General features: G+C 42.3%; 1 protein-coding gene across 1 annotated transcript in view; it reads right to left on the reverse strand.

Moving 5' to 3' along the window:
• Positions 1 to 211: 211 nt before the first annotated feature.
• lrfn5a (leucine rich repeat and fibronectin type III domain containing 5a) overlaps positions 212 to 17,977 on the reverse strand; it is a 178,727-nt gene continuing 160,961 nt past the window's right edge. The window contains exons 9-10 of the mRNA XM_033643523.2: positions 3,816 to 4,089; positions 212 to 2,209 (exon numbers count right to left, since the gene is read on the reverse strand). Coding sequence (XP_033499414.1) covers positions 1,262 to 2,209; positions 3,816 to 4,089 — 1,222 coding nt within the window. The 3' untranslated portion in view covers positions 212 to 1,261. The remainder of the gene's footprint in view (positions 2,210 to 3,815; positions 4,090 to 17,977) is intronic.

Raw genomic sequence — 17,977 nt, forward strand, 5'->3', positions numbered from 1 at the left:
AAAGTCCTCTGTTTTGCAACCCATCGTCACTCTGCCTCATAACACAGACTACTTCCCTCTGTACTCCCGTCAGTGCATTGGTCACATGATCACAGCCCTCCCAAATACTGGCTTATTATGTGGAATATAAACACATTTTGGTGCATCACTTTTGTCGGTATACATTTGGACAGTGCATGAGCACAACCTGACACATAAAACACATTTCACATTTCCAGTTTTCATTTTATCCCTTTTTATTTTACACAACATAACAACACAGTACATGTTGTCTTTTTCTGTACAGAAGCCTTCTGGGAGCTTGTGACCAACGTCAGTGAAAAGCTCACAGGGTTTTTATGTTCTTTTTTTTTTTTAATTCTTCCCTTTAAAAAATATCAATTTCATAAGAGGTCCGTTAGTCTTCATGTGTCACTTTTTGTCTCAGTTTGTGTCTGTCTATTTGTCAAGAAACGTCTGTACTCCTCAGTAGGTAAGAAAGGCTATGTGTGAAATCTCTCTCTCTTCCTTTTGTCTGTCCCCTCCGTCCTAATCCCTCGTTCAGGGAGCGTGGTGGAGTCCTAAATCCGGTTATATCATCTGTCAGAGTGCAAAAGAAGGCACCGACTGCTTTTCTCTTGCCGCGTTATGGAAACACACTTCCTGTGGGCGTGTGAAGGTAGGAATGGTGTGCTTTGCAGTTCTTGTATTGTTTTTTTTAATTCCTTTTTTTCCTGTTATAATTCCCTTTTCGTGGTATTTTCAGATAAGATGAGTGTGAATCGGGAAATGTCGTGGCGAGCCCATTGTCTTGTTTTATTTTGTGCTATAAAGTGGAACAAACGAGACAACTCGAGGACGCTACGAGACAAGACGAGTTGTCCACTCGCTGAATGACCGACTGAAAAAACAGATAGGAAACTGTCAAAGTGAAAAAAGCTGTAAACTGAATACAAAGAAATGTGGAGAAACAATATGAAAATAATTAAAAAAAGTCTGAAAAAGAAAAAGTATGCTCACGCTTTCACCCAGAAACACACAGTCACCCTAAAGGTTCCGACATGAACACACACACTGTACACACTGAAAACGCACATCCTAAACGGCAACAACACACACTTTCATATGTCACAAACGCACCTTAGCCTCCACTCACACACCCCGAGACAAATTTAAACTAACACACACACACACACGCAAAACCTCAGACATACACTCATACAAAAGATAAACAATAATGGATAAACCAAAGTTTATTTCATGGTTGCTGTCTCGTTCCAGTTCAAACTGTACTTTCTAAGATCCAGTCTGAATCACACCGCCCTTTGTCCGAGTCTCCATCCCCGTCTTTCGGAAGTAGCATTCCGCTCATTGATTGGCTCCTTTTGTTCCGCAATATGCGCCCTATTTTGGGTGCTCCTCCTCCCTGATTGGACGAGTGAGTCTTTGAGCCTCCTTCACTGAGCGAGTACCTCCTCCTCGCCCTGCTCCTCCCCACCTCCTCCGCGGGGAGAGTCTGGTACTTGGTGGAGGAAGAAGCAGAGGCCCGGGGAGCCCTGCGCAGGATGGGCGTCTCTCTAAATCGGATGGAGGGAACGGGGCTCGGGGAAGCAAGAGGGCTGGAGAAAGCGGAGTGGATGAAGGGAGGCGGGGTTTGGTTGAGAGAGGTGGAGTTGTTGCGGTTGGTGTTGAGGTTCTCCAGAGGGGTGGAGGGGAGGAGGGCTGAGGAGGCGGTGGAGAAGGAGGAGGAAGGAGGGCGAGGGGAGGAAGAGGGGAGGTTTTCAGGAGTAGCCGAGGTGTTGGAGCAAGCTGAGCCCGGCTTACTCGGAGCGGGCTTCCGCTTTGGCTTGGTTAGTGAACCGCTGGTGCCGGTGGGCGAGGAGACGGCAGCTTGAGCTCTCTCTTCACCCACTTTCTCTTGTTCCTCTGCCGCAGCTGTTGGGCTCCTGGCTGCCCAGGGCTGGCTGAGAACTGACGTAGCCGTGGAGCAGTCAGGCAGGGATGAGTCGGACGACTGAGTCATGGTATCCTTGCCCCCTCCTCCTCCTCCTCCTCCTCCTGCCCCGCTCCTTTTCTTTGTGCCTCCTGAGAGGTCGTCTAATCCGATTGAGCCGTGTTTGGAGGAGCTGGGAGTCACAGTGCATCCCTGTGACTGCTGCCCGTTGGTCTGTGAGTGAACGTTGGTCATCGACAATGAAACGCCTTTTCCCCCCTCACCAGGGTTACACACCTGAGGGGAAACACAGATGGAAGTAATGAGGGGCTGATTTTTTCTTTCAAACTAAAATGTTTGCATATGAACTCTTCCATGTATAACAGGGCCACACGGCCAAAAATACTCACTTTTTTTTCATATCATGTAATAAAACAATACAAAGGGAAAATGCCCTGATAGGTGATTTACAAACATGAAAAATTACAGAGAATTATATGAGCTGCTGACAAAGAATCTATTTCAATAAATAAATGATACAGAAATGAACATAAATGTCAACCTTTTTCTGTCTAGATCATTGTAAACACTGCTGTGTGGAATGTTTACAGTATTATTACATTTGATACATTGGTTAGAAACAGCATTGTTTCTGTCTTGTAATTGGTTGTTTGAATCACTGCCATGCAGTACACTTACTGACTGTGCTATACACATTTCTAATTTTCTTATCGAGGAAATATTCTTTTCCAATCTGTGTTATGGCCTTTGTTTCTTAAATTGTTGCACGTCTAATAATGAATACTACCTCACGTTGTGTCAATCATGTTGACACACAGAGTCTGAAACTTTCATTAAAGTTTTTGGAACAGGTTCAATTTTTTGTGTTTTTTCCTATCTGTCAAATGGTTTTGGAAAGATGTTTGAGCAAGAAGCAGTAACCTGTGGGACACACATCCTCAACAAGAGTGACTAACAGGGTCCACAGTATTATTTCATAACTCAGACAGCCTACTTCCAACATGATGATGAGGACGATTTAATAGATGATCTGGACAACACAGAGAGAGACAGAGTTTCAGTGTGGAGACACAGAGGACAGGAAGAACAGTTTAGCCCCTTCAGGTAACCTTGGTGCTAGAAAAAGTGGCAAATGTGTTTTTTTCATTTTGTCTCGTATTGAAAATTTTCGCAACGAACGGAAAAAACAAAATGCATCAGATTTTTATCGGATGACCAATTACAGCATTATTTTAGTTGCCTTTTATGCATGTAAGGAAAGAAATGAGACACAAATTAAAGTCTACCATTGCATGATGTCCACTAGTGGATGGTAAAATTACATATTTATTTAAGTCTGCTCTCATTTCGATAAAAAAAAAACAACTTCTTACCTATCAGATTAGTTTGTAATAAAGGCATTTTACAGATATTCCTGAGGAGCTATTAACCTTTGCCCTTCTTAATTTATAATGTGTGTGCAGATGTTTTAACTTCACCCCACCGACAATGTTTTTGCATCCCGACCATTTCTAACTTGTAGTAAGAGGTAAGTTGAGAGTCAAAATTATGATTTACAGGCAGGACACCGTACCTTATGTCATAAAACGTACAAGAAAACAACAAAAAAAGGTCTAAATTTAAATTTACTTAATATCTCCTCCTTTTTCATTCAAAACTTTAAATTAAAAACTTTTCATTTCCACGCGGCAGTGGGCTTCTATAGAAAATCAATGACACCGCTCTACGATTCAAATTTATGCTCAAAATGTCTTGTCAGTTAATCAGAAGTAGACCATGCTAGCATATGTCCATCATGTGAAATCTTCCAACATAATGAAAAGCTCTCTGCACTTTTTCTCTCTCTTTTCAGGCTGGTGTGGATTAAGCGAGACAGACCCACCTTGTACCGTATCATCAGGATGATGATGAAAACTAGCACCGAAGCCACTATTATCCCTCCAATGATGATGATCATAGTCCCGCCGAGGAACTGAGACTGCATAAAATGACACCTCATGTACTCTGACTCAGTGGTGAATTGCACACAGCCGACCACACGTGTTGCTGTCAGGGAGGTGATGACATCATCGTAGATGGCCAGCACGCAGAGGTCGTACTGGGTCCCTGCTGCCAGGTTGTTGACCAGGAAGTTCTTGCTTGATGGGGGGATCATTCTGTGGCAGAGGAGAGAGTCAAACAGGGAGGAGAGACAAGAAATGTTTAATCTTTGAGAGCATCAGCAGAGTAGACGCGCTTTGAAGAAGAACGATGTACAGTGCACAGAGGAATACACTGTTACTGGGCTTTGGATTCCCACTTGGATCAATCATTGTAGACCCCTATGTTCTGAATATCCTCCAACTATATTCATTTATATAGTCTTACATAAGGTATTTAAGTGTTGCTGCTGTCCAGAATGTGTGCTTGTGTCATCAGTAATATAATGGGACATTTTCATGGCTTGCCTAAGGGCCAAAGAATTTCAATCTTGAACAGCCAATGCCGTTTGCCTTACCAGTTAAACAATAAAACTTAAAACAACTCTGAAACCCTACCCTCTCTTCCACCGTCATTTGCCCAAAACAGACATAATTTGACCTTTTCAGTTGATATGATGAACTTTTTCCTTATTTTCTTTCATATATGTGTTACAGTGTTGCATGTTGATATTAAACATGGCCAGACCATTCTGAATACTCTGTTTCCACCTTTATTTTTCCTACTTCTGAGATGAGCTTGTGACGGATTTCTTTATATGGACATCTGTACATACACTGCTACATGGAGCTACATGCTAACAACAGGAAAACATGCAATCTTGGTTGCCAATATTGTTAATTTCTCTCCATAAAGATTTTGGTTTTGAAGCTTTCACTGGTGATTTTTCAAAGTAGAAAGCAACTGAATATTTTGTTGTAGTCATTGCCCCAGCTGAAGTGACGGTGCAGAGATGCTGGCTGAAAGGGCAGATACAGAAGAGCTGGATATGCTGGCCAATTAGAACAGACCAGGCCGTTTTGGGAAGGGGGCTAAAACAAGGTGCCTCAGACAAATTAAAGATGTCCAATATTAAAGGTGTTCAGCACAGACAGTATGGGGAAAATGAACATGTTCTTGTAGTAATCCAAAATACAAGTTTGAAGTAAAAGTGAAAAAAAAGTCCTGTGAGTCCCACTGTTGATATAAAATTGGAGAATATAGCAGATTTGATTAACTCTCTGAAACCTTACATTATTTGCCATTAGACTGTACAAGTGTTAGCTAAATTCCTATCTAACAGTAGGGGGCACAGGCATGACTCCAAGAACTCCAGCATGTGATAACAGCAAACATATATGTCCAGTGCTTACAAAGGCCTCTAACAGGAAAAAAAGACTACAGCATGTTGTTGAAAGATGAAGAATGTAGAAAAAAAAATTAATCCAATAGTTAACAAGGCAGGAAGACTGGAAATGATAAAGAATGAATGCACTCAGCTCCACTGTGTATAGTTGGATGCTGAATCCTCAAAAACAAAAACCCAGAAGTCATCAGTGGAACAGGAGACCAATTAGATGATTTTTTATTGCACGGAGCAGAAGAGACGCCCTTCCTTTCTCAATCAGAATCAGCTTTAATGGCCAAGTAAGTGTAACCTGACGTGCCAGGTGGTTTAGTACAAAGAACCATCTGAGAAGATGTAATTAGAAACTGTTTGGAAAAGGGCAGGCACTTTCAACAAATACTCGACAGGTGATTGGACGAACCATCTGTCTATTACCATGTATCGAGGAAGCTGAAGCCAGTCTGGAGAAGAGTGAAAATGTATCTCCATCAAGAAAAGCCTGCAGTGCTGTTTTTTGCTTGTCTTTCAATGAAGAAGTACTCTCCTGTTCTAATATAACTGCTGCAGATGCTAACCTTTGTAGGAGCTGCCATTGTTGTTTTGAACGAACAGTCACCTCTCAGTGTCACCACACACACCTAAACAATGCCAGTAGCCTCTAGTAGCTCCTCGCTGAATGCTGATTGGGCTGAACCATGGCAGAGTTAGAAATTTGAACCTGCCACTTGCCAAATGTGGAGGTAAATTTGACCAGTGGCGGGTGAATTTGTTCTATTTACGAGCCACGGTGGTGGGTAAGCAAAGGGGGTATTCAACAAATGACTAGATTGTTCCATGAAACGTTAACTCAACCATCACGCGTCCCACCTAAATAGTGCTGTTAACTTCTATCCTATACAGCTGTTGTCCTGTAAAAGTTAGCTACGTCGTATCCTGCATCTTCTTGACCAGTCAGAGTAAGGTTCTTCTTCTTTGTGTTTACTTGTGGATTGCAAAACAACTTGAAAGGTACTACTGAGCCTTGAGTGTGGAAAGTGTTGTCTGATTCACACTCAGGAGAAAACAGCCGTTACGAGGGCAGTAGCATGCCTGAAAACTGCCTTGCAAGAGGGGCTAATTTTTCTCTTGAGAAGTCCTATGCCATCGGCAAGAAAGGGAGGCAGTTCAAAGCTACACAAAAGTGTGACTACAAAAAAGTGGATATTATAAAAATATGAGTGCCTGGTAGAACTTACATCTACCAATCTATCAAACACTGATCCACAGTGGTGCGAACACAAATGCATTACTTGAAGCCTCACAAGATGGATTTTAATGTGATCTTGTGATTCAGTGATTCTTGTGAGAATCCAGCTACCATGCAAAGTAAGAGTAAGTATGTACACATACAATGAATATGACTCATTTTTTTCCTGTTGCTCTAAGTGTCCATACACAGAAATAGAGATATAGCTACATCAAGGACAACAAGGGTGAACATGAATGAACATTTAACTACTATGTACAAATATAAATATATGCAGTACTCTAGTCCAAATCTTTTGTCTTCAGGTTTCACAATAAATAAAACATACAAGGGGAAATAGTGAATAAATCAGGATGTTCTTTTTGACAAATACAAAGGTACCTTGCCACTTTGAGTGAAGTTTGTAATTCTTCACTGGACACTTGTCACATTGACTAGAGGATTTGCACATTTGTCCTTCAGTTTCCCTTAAAGGGCTTGTCAGCTTTTCTGGATTTTCTCATTAAAATGCTAATGAAATTCCTCATTAAAACCAAAGAGGGTGGCTAGTTCACAGCTCGCGGCCTTGTGTGCACTGAGAGGAGCAAAGGGCTGCTTTGGCCAGGTTAAGCATTTGGTTTTAGAGCTTGAGTTAAGTGAAGGTTAGGAGACATGGTGGGGTTTAATGGTTAGTATTAAGAGCTAGGGAATGGATGTAGCGGTAGGTCATTAGTGTGCTCTCAGCGGAATAACAGGACAAGGCTGCAAGTGTGTGTGTGTGTGTGTGTGTGTGTGTGTGTGTGTGTGTGTGTGTACATGTGAGCATCTATATGATCCCATGAATACTAATCGGACCATCTGAATGCTAGGTGACCATGAGTGTTCTACGCTTTGCCTCTCTTGATGTTTTCATCACTAGGGTGGTGAACCTTGGTCTTTCTCTCTCTCTCTCTCTCTCTCTCACACACACACACACACACACACTAACGCACACACTGGGACACATAAAGTGACACTGAAGTGAATAGGTTAATGATGGGAGCGAATGTCAGCGGCTCCTACAAGCTCAGATACAAGCAGCTTCATTTGTGTACAAATACACAGACAGAGATTAATTCCTCTATTACTGCTGTGGCCTTGGGCTTCATTTGTGTGTGTGAATGTGTGTGGCTGTGTGTCACATTAACCACCAAAGCATTAATATCTTTGTGTAAAATAATGTGTTTGTTTTATAATTGCACATTCTGGGTTCATCTTTTTCTTGCAGGCTTAAATGCTGTCACGCTCCAGAACAGAGACCACTGTTTACCAGCTCATTAATACTGTCTGGCTCTGGGACATACATTTATATATGTGGAGGACAGAAAGAAAGCAAACATTTGTGAATAAATGTGTATTTTTGGGCCATGTTTTAACTCTGAATGTCTACACCTTCCGATTCCTCAATGATTTGGACAGTTCATGGCATTCTGGGTGAAAGACTGTAAGTACGGAAAGCGAGGGGCATTCTCTCTGCAGCATGATGTTGTTATCATCATACAAAACTATATAAAATTGTTGTTGTCAAAACAAATGTGTGACAAAAGAAAATTGACACAAAGGTATTTGGTTTACAGTAAACTAGTGGCACTTGCTGATTATGTTATGGTGGTGTATGTTCTAAGGTTTTTGCCGCAGATCCTGAGTGTTATGAATTTTTGCCTACTCTCTCCATCTTTGACTGCTGTAGTGGCACCTTTGACAAACAACCAGCCTATTGAAAATGCTCTCCCCATTATCTGGAGGTCCTCTGAGACTGCACAGACTGACCTCCCGATAATGTTACATGGATCATATAGTCAAAATATCATGAACTTACTGTTGAGTAGCCATGACAGAACATATTATTTACTGCTACTGAAAACAGAGATGTATTATATATGGCTATCTTATGAGAACCATGTATCTCAAAAATCTACTTCTTATGAGCTAACAAAAACAGTTGTTCTCACCTTTGTGACACCACATTTTTGGTGTTTTTATCATAAATTTTATCCTAAAGGCCCAGTGTGCAGGATTTAGGGGGCAAAAATTGAATATAATATTCATAAATGGTAAATGTGCTTGTCTTGTATAGCACTTCTCTAGTCTTCTGACTCCTCAAAGCGCTTTTTACATGTCACATTCACCCATTTACACACAGTCACACACTGGTGGCCAAGGCTACCATTGGTGCCACCTGCTACTCAATAACCATTCACACACACACTCACACACCAATGTATCAGCCATCGGGAGCAATTGGAGGTTTAGTATTTTACCGCCGCTCTTCTGATGCCCTGCTCTACCTCTAAGTCACAGTTGCCTATGTGTTCATTTGTCTATTATCACCTAAAACTAAGAATCACGTTTTTGTTACCTTGGAATGAGCCATTGATATCTACATACAAAGCAGGTCTCTTCCATGAAGTCTGTCATGTTCTTTTAACAGGGGCTCAAACTAAACACTGGCTCTAGACAGGGTCAGTCATACTGACACGGGGAAAACATGCAAACTCCACACAGAAGGGCTCCCCAAACCCAGGGTTCAAACCAGGAACCCTCTTGCCATGAGGCAAAGGCTAAACACTGCATCACCATGCTGCCTAAGTTGTAGTATTGATATTAATATTAGAAACAAGAATAATAAGTACATTAACATCACTATAAAGTCATAAACTTATAAAATGTGCTCCAAATCACTAAAGAATTATTATAGGGACTTGGACATACCTCTAAATGCCTTAAATATATTTGGGCCACTCAATAAATTGAGATAATAGGATGGTGTAGTCTACTGGAGGAATGGGGCCTAATTATTCCAAAGGATACTCCTTCAGTTGATGATTTGATGTCTAACATACCGGTCCAAAATCTCCATAATATGTAATTACCTTTTGTCTTCTGTACTGTCTATACATTAGATAACTATGCTTGTAAAGAAACATTAAGATCATGAAAATACAACTCTGTTGTAACCTCTTCTAACATCACTGAAAGAGAATAAATGATCTTTCTTCATCCATAAGTGGAATTATGTTTAGTAAATCTTACTTATGTTACCTGAATAGCTATTAATAAGTTTTGTTTCCACTGAAGGCAGACAATTGTGATTTAAAACACTAACAAGACAAGTCACACTAACAAATGTGCAACTGTTGTTTAATTACAAAAACACTGAATGTGTTTTGGTTAAAAATCTATAAATGGGCAGCAATTATGTACCTTGCTGGAGGGTTTGTTTGCTGCTTCGCCATGTAGCCACAAGACATTCTCTCTTTTTTCTCTCCGCCTCAGAAACCTTTGCTTCCAAGAAACCATTAGCTGCATGGCTCCTCCTGGACATGGCCCAAATGAGTTTCTAAACAAAATCCATCCAAGCGGACGCTCCGGCCAATGACACTCACGTTGCATAGCCAGTTTTCATTGTCAACGTGTAAGCCAAGCTGTCGTCATTTATAATTCATGGATACAAGAGAACAATCAAGATATTGATAATGTGTTTTGGCGTGTTTGGACCCTGTTCCACTGCGTGCTGAGTTCACAAAATACATTTTCATGCAAATCAGTGGATTTTCTACGATTATTTCTTGACTGTGTGAGCTGTTAGTATTGTGAACTCATCCAAACTGACTCATTCATTGTGGCTAATTTCTCTGTGTCTGAGCTGGATCTTGCTGCCAGTATTTGAAGCCCTACAGTGGGCAGATGATTGCCTTGGCCGAGACTATTACACTAATCTATCTACTCTGCTCTGCCAAGCCCTCAGCCCAGGGCGCCTGTGTGTGTGTGTGTTTCTGGGTTTCATTACACTTCCATTACGCGAGAGAAAGTGTCTGTGTGCATGCTCCTCCATGAGTATGCATTTGTGTACTTATGTCTATATGTGTCTGCTGTATACATATATACGTGTGTGTACATGCAAGTGTGTGAGTTTTATTACAGTAATCTTCTCCTCCCATGGCAGCCTCCTCTTCCCAGTAGCTCTCACTGTCTGGCTCTCTGCCAACATTCATCACAGATACACCACTACATGCCGGTAAACCTTACTGTGTATACGTGTTCACGGATGTGTGTGCGCATGTGTTTGTGTGCGTGTTAATCAACTCTAGCTTTCCTCACTCCAGCCAGGACAAAGCCAGGAGGACAACACGATCTCCATTAGCTGCGCTCGTCTTTTTTGACTCAAGACAAATGATTGCCTCCATGCACAGAACAGTGAACTATGATACCAGATTGTTCTATTTCAGGCCATTTCACTTGATTAAATATTGGACAAAGCCTACAGGCCACAAACACGCATTATTCCAGGAGAAAAAGAAAAAAAAAACAACAGAAAGGCATTCAAGGCAATGATTCACACACACAAGGCGAGGGCTTCCAGGTCGAGCTGGAGCGGCGCGATAAGGGGCCGGGGCCTCTAATAACAGCTCAGCTGCATTCAGAGGCTCCCCCAGCAGCAGAGCCCAGTCAGACCATGTGTGACAGCAACTTCCAGTGTTTCTAAATGATATTCACTGCTCTGGGCTAGCTCATTAGTGGTTTCATGTAGCTGCAGGGGGATATTGTTTTTGCATTTCATAACAGAAGTGGAAGTCCAGTTCTGAAAGAAAAAGTTGGTGAGCTGAATTTCATTTTCATGCATTGTGTGGTAACTTCGTAATACTGTGTCCTATTTGAGATTTAGATTCACGAGCATACTGTATGTTTTTGACTTCCTCAAGGGAATAGTTTAATTTTAGGAGCACCTGTATTGCTTTTTTGCAGAGAGTTAGACAATAAGTTTGATACCTCTCATGTCTGCATGGTGAATATTACAGTAAGCTATAGCCAGCCATTGGTTAGCTTAACTTAGCATAAAAAGTAGAAACACGTGCTAACAGCCTGCACTCTGTTGACAGGTAACAAAATCCACCAAGCATGTCTAAAAGCTGATTACATGCATTGTATACAAAGATAGATATGTCCATTTCAAATGTACCTGTCACTGCCCACATACTTTCATGCGTTTACGCAGGCATGGATACATCTAGTAGAGGGCACTAGAGGCCAGCAGTTTCATACCTACCCCAACTCTTCCTTCACTTCCTTCCAATTTACATTTAATTCTCATCCAGTCTACTCCCAGCGGTTGTGTAGTAACTGTTTATCCCTGTGCCCAGACAAAGTAATGTCACATTTCTGATCAACTTAAACAACCTCTCCTCAAAAAGCCTTTTCTAAAATGGCTTCGTTTTGTCTCATGGTTGGGACTCGTTTGAAACTATGGCCATAGAGTATGGACGGAAGGCTCAGTCCATGTCCACATATGTACAGTATCTGACAATGAGCATAAATGAGCCTTAAAGGGCCAGTGTGTAAAATGGGTTGAAAACCGTTGGAAACAGTGACATCAGTGGTCAAATTCTAGCTTGCAGGGCTCACTCGCTCACCCCTCCCGTCGAGTAAATGACGGTGGCCTCGTAGGGACAAAAAGCCTTGCGCATGAGTTTTTCAGGAGTAGGTCTATCTAGCGACGAGGTGAATGTTTATTTAGAAATCTAAACCATGTTACGATATTGTAATGGATCCCTCACGAGCAGGAGACCAGAGGAGCGTTCGGGAAAAAGGCCCGTTTATTTGAGCACTCCAGAAACTCCGGTAACACTCCACTCCATCCCAAACTCTGACTCTTCTGGTGTAACAGACACACTTCATAACTTTACACACATACTCGTTTACGATACTAAGTGGGGACCGACCCCCCTCCCCTCTCTGCTCCGCCAATCTCCAGCCCGCACACTGACTGACAGCGTAGCCTGTAAACAGAGCTCAGCTGTTTATTTAGCCTAGCAATATCTCCGGATTATAGTAGCTGCAATGGACGACTTTGAACGCGATTTTGAAGAGTTTCTTGTAGCGGACACAGACCCAGAGCCATACCTGTTTGAGCCGGAGCGTACATATGAGGAACTCCATGTGTTTGATGCTGAGTGGGTGAGAAGAGAGGCTGAATGCACAGAATGGGATTCGGTGCTACTGCTACCATCGTTGGGGAGATATATCATCAGGAGGAAAAGCGCCGCAGAGAGTGCATCACAAGGAGTGAAGCTGCGTCTTCTTTTCCTCGCAGATGACGGTTCGGGTTCATTCTCTCCTGTTGCATGGTATGTGTGGTCCATTCGCAAACTTTATAACTAAAAAAACTTTTCACTACTCTCTATCGATGAACTACTAACACTCTCTGCTATTTCCTCCTCCTCCTTCTCCCTTCCTTTCGCTGTCTTCGTTGGTTTATTTAGACACCCGAAACGCGTTCTCTGGCTGGCTGGATTGTCCGCTCGGTCTGCCATACATACATGGCGGCGCAAGATGGCGACCTCTCTAAAGCAAGGCCCTTGATATATATATATATATATAAAAGCATAATTATAAGGCTACAAAAACCAAACAAATTTTATTTTATAGCGATCATACACTTGTATAAACATATTAATGGGTAGAATATTCAGATTCAGATTCAGATTTGACAATAAACCATGACAAATATTACACACTGGCCCTTTAAAGCTTGATACTTGACACATTATTTTTGCTGGTTAATTTACAGATGCTGGTCTACTGTCTCAGACTCTCAACATACCCTCCATGTTGAGTTTAGGATGCTTCCATGAGGGCAGAGGTTTTGCCTCCCTAAATGGAGCACTAAGCATTACAGTTCGTCCTTTGTCAAGTCTGCCATCGCTTATCTTAACCAGCAGTGACCACTATTCTCCATGATTTACCCCTGACAGTGTGTAATACTGGATTCCATGTGTTATGTTTGTTGTACTCATGACTACTGTCTGTATCTTAAACTGTTACCTTACCTTATCTTACCTTACCTATTGCATGTTGCAACTGTGACCGTAGTAAAAAAAGAAAGTAAAAAAAAAAAATAGTATGTATGAATATCAACATTAAATAAGAAATGTGTATTTTAATTTTGTATTCCCACATTTTTTTATTTGGAAGCAAACTTCAGTTATAACTTCTCCAGTTCTGAATTGTAGAGAGATCATGTGATGTGATCTAAAGCTCCAGAACTGTTAAAGTACCTTGTGGTGAGACTGTTATGTTAGCTGTTGTTTCCAAGATCAATAATGAGATTTGGGATTTGGCTTTAAAAACCAACATGGATTGGAAATAACATACTCAGAAAAAAAAAAAAAAACAAATTTCAACTTTTCCATGACAAATGAGAGATTCATGTGGTGTGACTGAAAGAAACAGAACAGCTATTAAACTGACTTTTTTTTGCTGAGATTTTTCCCCCAAATGTGTAAAAAAAACATTTCAACTTTTAATTATATCCTAACATCTGCCTCTGTTAAGACAACACACAGAACCCTGATAACAAAGCAGTTTCAGCTGTTCTTGGTAAAAATTAAAAGAGGGAAGTAAAATGGTGCAAATATCAATGGGCTCCTGTAGTACATTACTACTACCCACTCTCATTAGAAGTATTTGAACAGAAAAACATTGTAAAATTGCACAGCAGAGTTGCCCAAACAGGGATGAGACCAAAATGTGGGTCACGGATATCTAAAAGTAGGCTGTCCAATTATTTCAGAAAATGGTATTCAGTGCTTCTGGCTAAAGCCTCCCATGCTACCACAATGCAAGCTAGTCTAAATTAAATAGCCCGAAACGTGGAAAACTTTGGCAGATAAGCCAACAAAATAGCATGCAGAAGCAGTTATGGGTTTTACAAACTTTTCTTTACTCTGCACTTTTTAAACACATGTTACATTCTTCTTTTTGCTGTTATATAATAGGGGTGGGTACAGAACTTGATACTTTCAAGGGTACTGACTGAATTACATTGGTATTAGATGCCAAAACTATCGATGCAGATCGGGAGCTACGAACCGATGTTTACTATCTCCATCCATCCATCCATCCATCCATTTTCAACCACTTATCTGAAGCTGGGTCGCAGGGGCAACAGGCTGACCCAAGTATTTCAGATGTTCCTCTCCCCAGCAACTCTTTCCAGCTCCTCCCTGGGGACCCAGTGGTGTTCCCAGGCCAGATGAGATATGTAATCCCACCAGCGTGTTCTGGGTCTGCCCCGGGGCCTTCTACCAGTTGAATGTGTCCAGAACACCTCTAATGGGAGGTGCCCGGGAGGCATCCTGATCAGATGCCAGAACCATCTCGACTGACTATTCCAAGCCCCCTCTGGATATCCGAGCTTCTTACCTCTAAGGCTGAGCCCAGCCACCCCACGGAGGAAACTCATTTCAGCTGCTTGTATCTGCGACCTCATTCTTTCAGTCACTACCCATAGCTCATGACCAGAGGTGAGGGATGGGACGTAGACGGACCAGTAAAATTAAAAGCTCCACCTTCCGGTTCAGTTCTCTCTTCACCACGACGGTCTGACACAGCGCCTGCATACTGTTGATGCTGCACCAAATTGCTGATCCATCTTACACTCCATCTACCCTCACTTGTGACCAAGACCCTGAGATACTTGGGGCAGTAACTCACTCCCAACCCACACAGCACATCTGAACAGCCTAATTGGTTGACATGAGCACCTTTAGGAAGCGGTAGGTGCTTCAGGGTGTCTCGGCATCCGAACTCAGACAGAGTAAAAACCCCAAAGAGAGAGAGCAAGACTACATCACCCCTGCAGCTAGTTCAAAACGTGTTCTTTAAGAAAGTAGTAGAAAAAAAGGTACTGTTGGGAATCGTTACCAAATGGCAGGTACTGATTCATTTCTTTCTTATTCAACATCATTTTTTCCCCTGCTAATTTTTCTCAACAATTATCCAAACAATCTGACATGACACACCGTCTTGTAAGGCACACAGGTACCATCAAACCAGTTATGAATAACTGGTTTCTAAGCTCAAAGAGAAGAGGATTAATGGTAGTTCAACTCCTGCCCCATTACTGTTGACCTTCGAAGCTAATGTGGCTTACACGGCAGATGGCACACTGCCATGCTAATAGGTCTGAGTCTCTCAGGCAGACAGAAACATTGCAGAAGCTAGCTTCTTATCTCTGTTTTACCATGCATAATGCCCCTGATGCCAGAGCTAATGGTTAACAAGCACCCACACAGCTTGTAGTCAGAGGTGGAATAGGGAATTTGAGCCCAGGCCAGGTGGGCTTTGCTAACACCTCCCCATCCATTTTAATTCATTAAACCCTGTTCAGAGTCATACACAGAAAGAACGGTTGCTGGAAAAGTAAATAATAGCCACCTAGCTGGAGGTCTAGCAATAATTCCACTGTTTATTAATGGATAGTTCGCAATGGTGGTCACAACGGTCTCAGAAGATTAGCATAGTATTTTTTTCCCCACCGAAATTAGTCTTTTAATTACACTCATAATATTACAGTTCTGCCACTTTATTTAAATGTCAGTTTGGAGAAGTATTATCTAGAAACTGCAATTATCCCTTTGATTTGCTTTTCTCATAATCATCTTCACACACTGAAATAACTCAGAAGAAAAATAGTTTTAAGTTGTAATATAATATCAATACTCCTCTCTCATCAATGCATGTTGACTGCATCAGAACTATTTGTTTTCTCTAATCAGTTAATATCAGAGTCTTTCAAGGCTACAAACAAATTATAACTTTGAAAGGAGTTTAATGAAAATCCAATTTGTCTTAGGGATATGTATTTAATGACAAGTGTGGTAAAGCATGAATGCAGTTAATGCATATCAGTCAGTTATTTGTTGAATGTGATGCCTAGTCTTTGATCTTCTTTTGAATATAGTCAACCAGCTTTACACTTTTGCTAATTCCGACACTTAAATAAAAAAAAAGACTCTGCACTTCTCAAGATCACGCTACTGCTGAGCTCAGTCCAAACAAGCACAGCAGAGTACATGTCATCGTGGCGTGCAATGAAAGCTGTCCCAGATGTGGGGAAGACGCCTCAGCACCATCTGTAACTGGGTGTAGACCTCCATCTGCCCAGCTCAGCTCCATTCCCCCGGTTTAGCCGAGTCATCGACATTTCTTTTTAATGCTGTGGTTGGCTCCTTCACCACTTTCTCCCTCCAGACTCTCATTGCTACCCTGATCTGTTCTTACTTACTTTAAGTGTGTTGTTTTAATCTCTGTATTTTTCCCCTTTTTCACATGTATTTTTTTTTTCATGTTTCTGATGTTCTGTCTATTCCTTCCTTCGATCAGACAGCTGCAGCTGATTCAAAATGCTGCTGCTTGAGTCCTCACTTAGACCAAGAACATAGATCACATCACTCCAGTTCTGGGGCCTCAACTATAAAATTCTGCAGAAAATTCACACTATGGCCTCTAGTTTCGCAGACCGGGCGAGGCGGAGGCGCAGCAGGCGGATTTTGCAAGTTTGGCACACCGTGCGCGCTGGCGCAGCTACTGCTCTTTCCCACCTCTGTCCCTCCTACCTGCGCAAGTCGGAAAGAGGGAGGAGAGAAGGCGTGGAGTGGGTTTTACACACATCACACCAATCAAATGAGCCCCTCTCCTCGCCCTTAAATGCGCCGCCAAAACATCAGTTTCCCAGGAGGAAACTGATGTTTTGGCCCGGGAGGTCCAAGCTCGCAGTGTCCAAATATACGGACACTGTGAGCAGACCTCCACGGGCTGATGATGCAAAGGTAGCCTGGGAGGAGGTCACCACAATTGTAAATCAATGTTGCGTTTCTCTTGTGCGCGCGCTCTCTCTTTCTCTCTCGCAGTCTCACTCTGTTTCTTTTCTTTTGACTTTTCTAAGATGACAGATGTTGAATATATACTCCCTATCTGATGCTGTGGCTGTTTGTGGTTGGCTGAGAGGGATGTGAACTCATTAGTTTGCAGCTGTGTTAATCAAATCAGGTTGGGTTTCCATTACGTGTGCCAAACGGTGCCAATCCCCTTTGATCTGACATCAGATGTGACGGGACAGTCGATATAGAGATACATTTATGTGCTGATTGCAGATAGCTGCATTGAATGGTGGTTTTTGTGGCTATTTATTGCATCATTAATGTGCCTGATATTCTGGAAACCTGCCTGTTAGGTTTTGGTGACGTGCGCACTGTCCACCGGTCAGCCAAACTTCGGCCTACACCGGCTGTGCTCCGCCTGCGCTGACAGTAGACCTGGTTTCAGCTGGCGAGCTTTTAGCGCACCTTCGGCGAAGCCTTTTGGCACAAAACTGTCACTGCGCCAAGCTGGATCTGTCGACACCTCCCCCTGCTGCGCCGCCATACCCATCTCAGCGCACCTTGGTCTGCCAAACTACCAAACTGAGCGCGCCTCGGGTTGCGCTGCTCGAAACTAGCTCTGCGCGGGGTTCGCCACCCTGCACCACCCTGTGCTGCGCCGGGAAACTAGAGCCCTATATGTTTGCGTACGTACAAATCTACATAGATTTCTACAACCGGCAATGTTAATTTCATCAGTTAGCCTGGTTAACGTGGTTGAGGTGAAAACGACTCAGTATATTCACGTTCATTATTGGGTAAAGGAAAGCCAA

The sequence above is a fragment of the Epinephelus lanceolatus genome, chromosome 15, assembly GCF_041903045.1.
Source record: "Epinephelus lanceolatus isolate andai-2023 chromosome 15, ASM4190304v1, whole genome shotgun sequence".
NCBI classification, from domain to species: Eukaryota; Metazoa; Chordata; class Actinopteri; order Perciformes; family Serranidae; genus Epinephelus; species Epinephelus lanceolatus.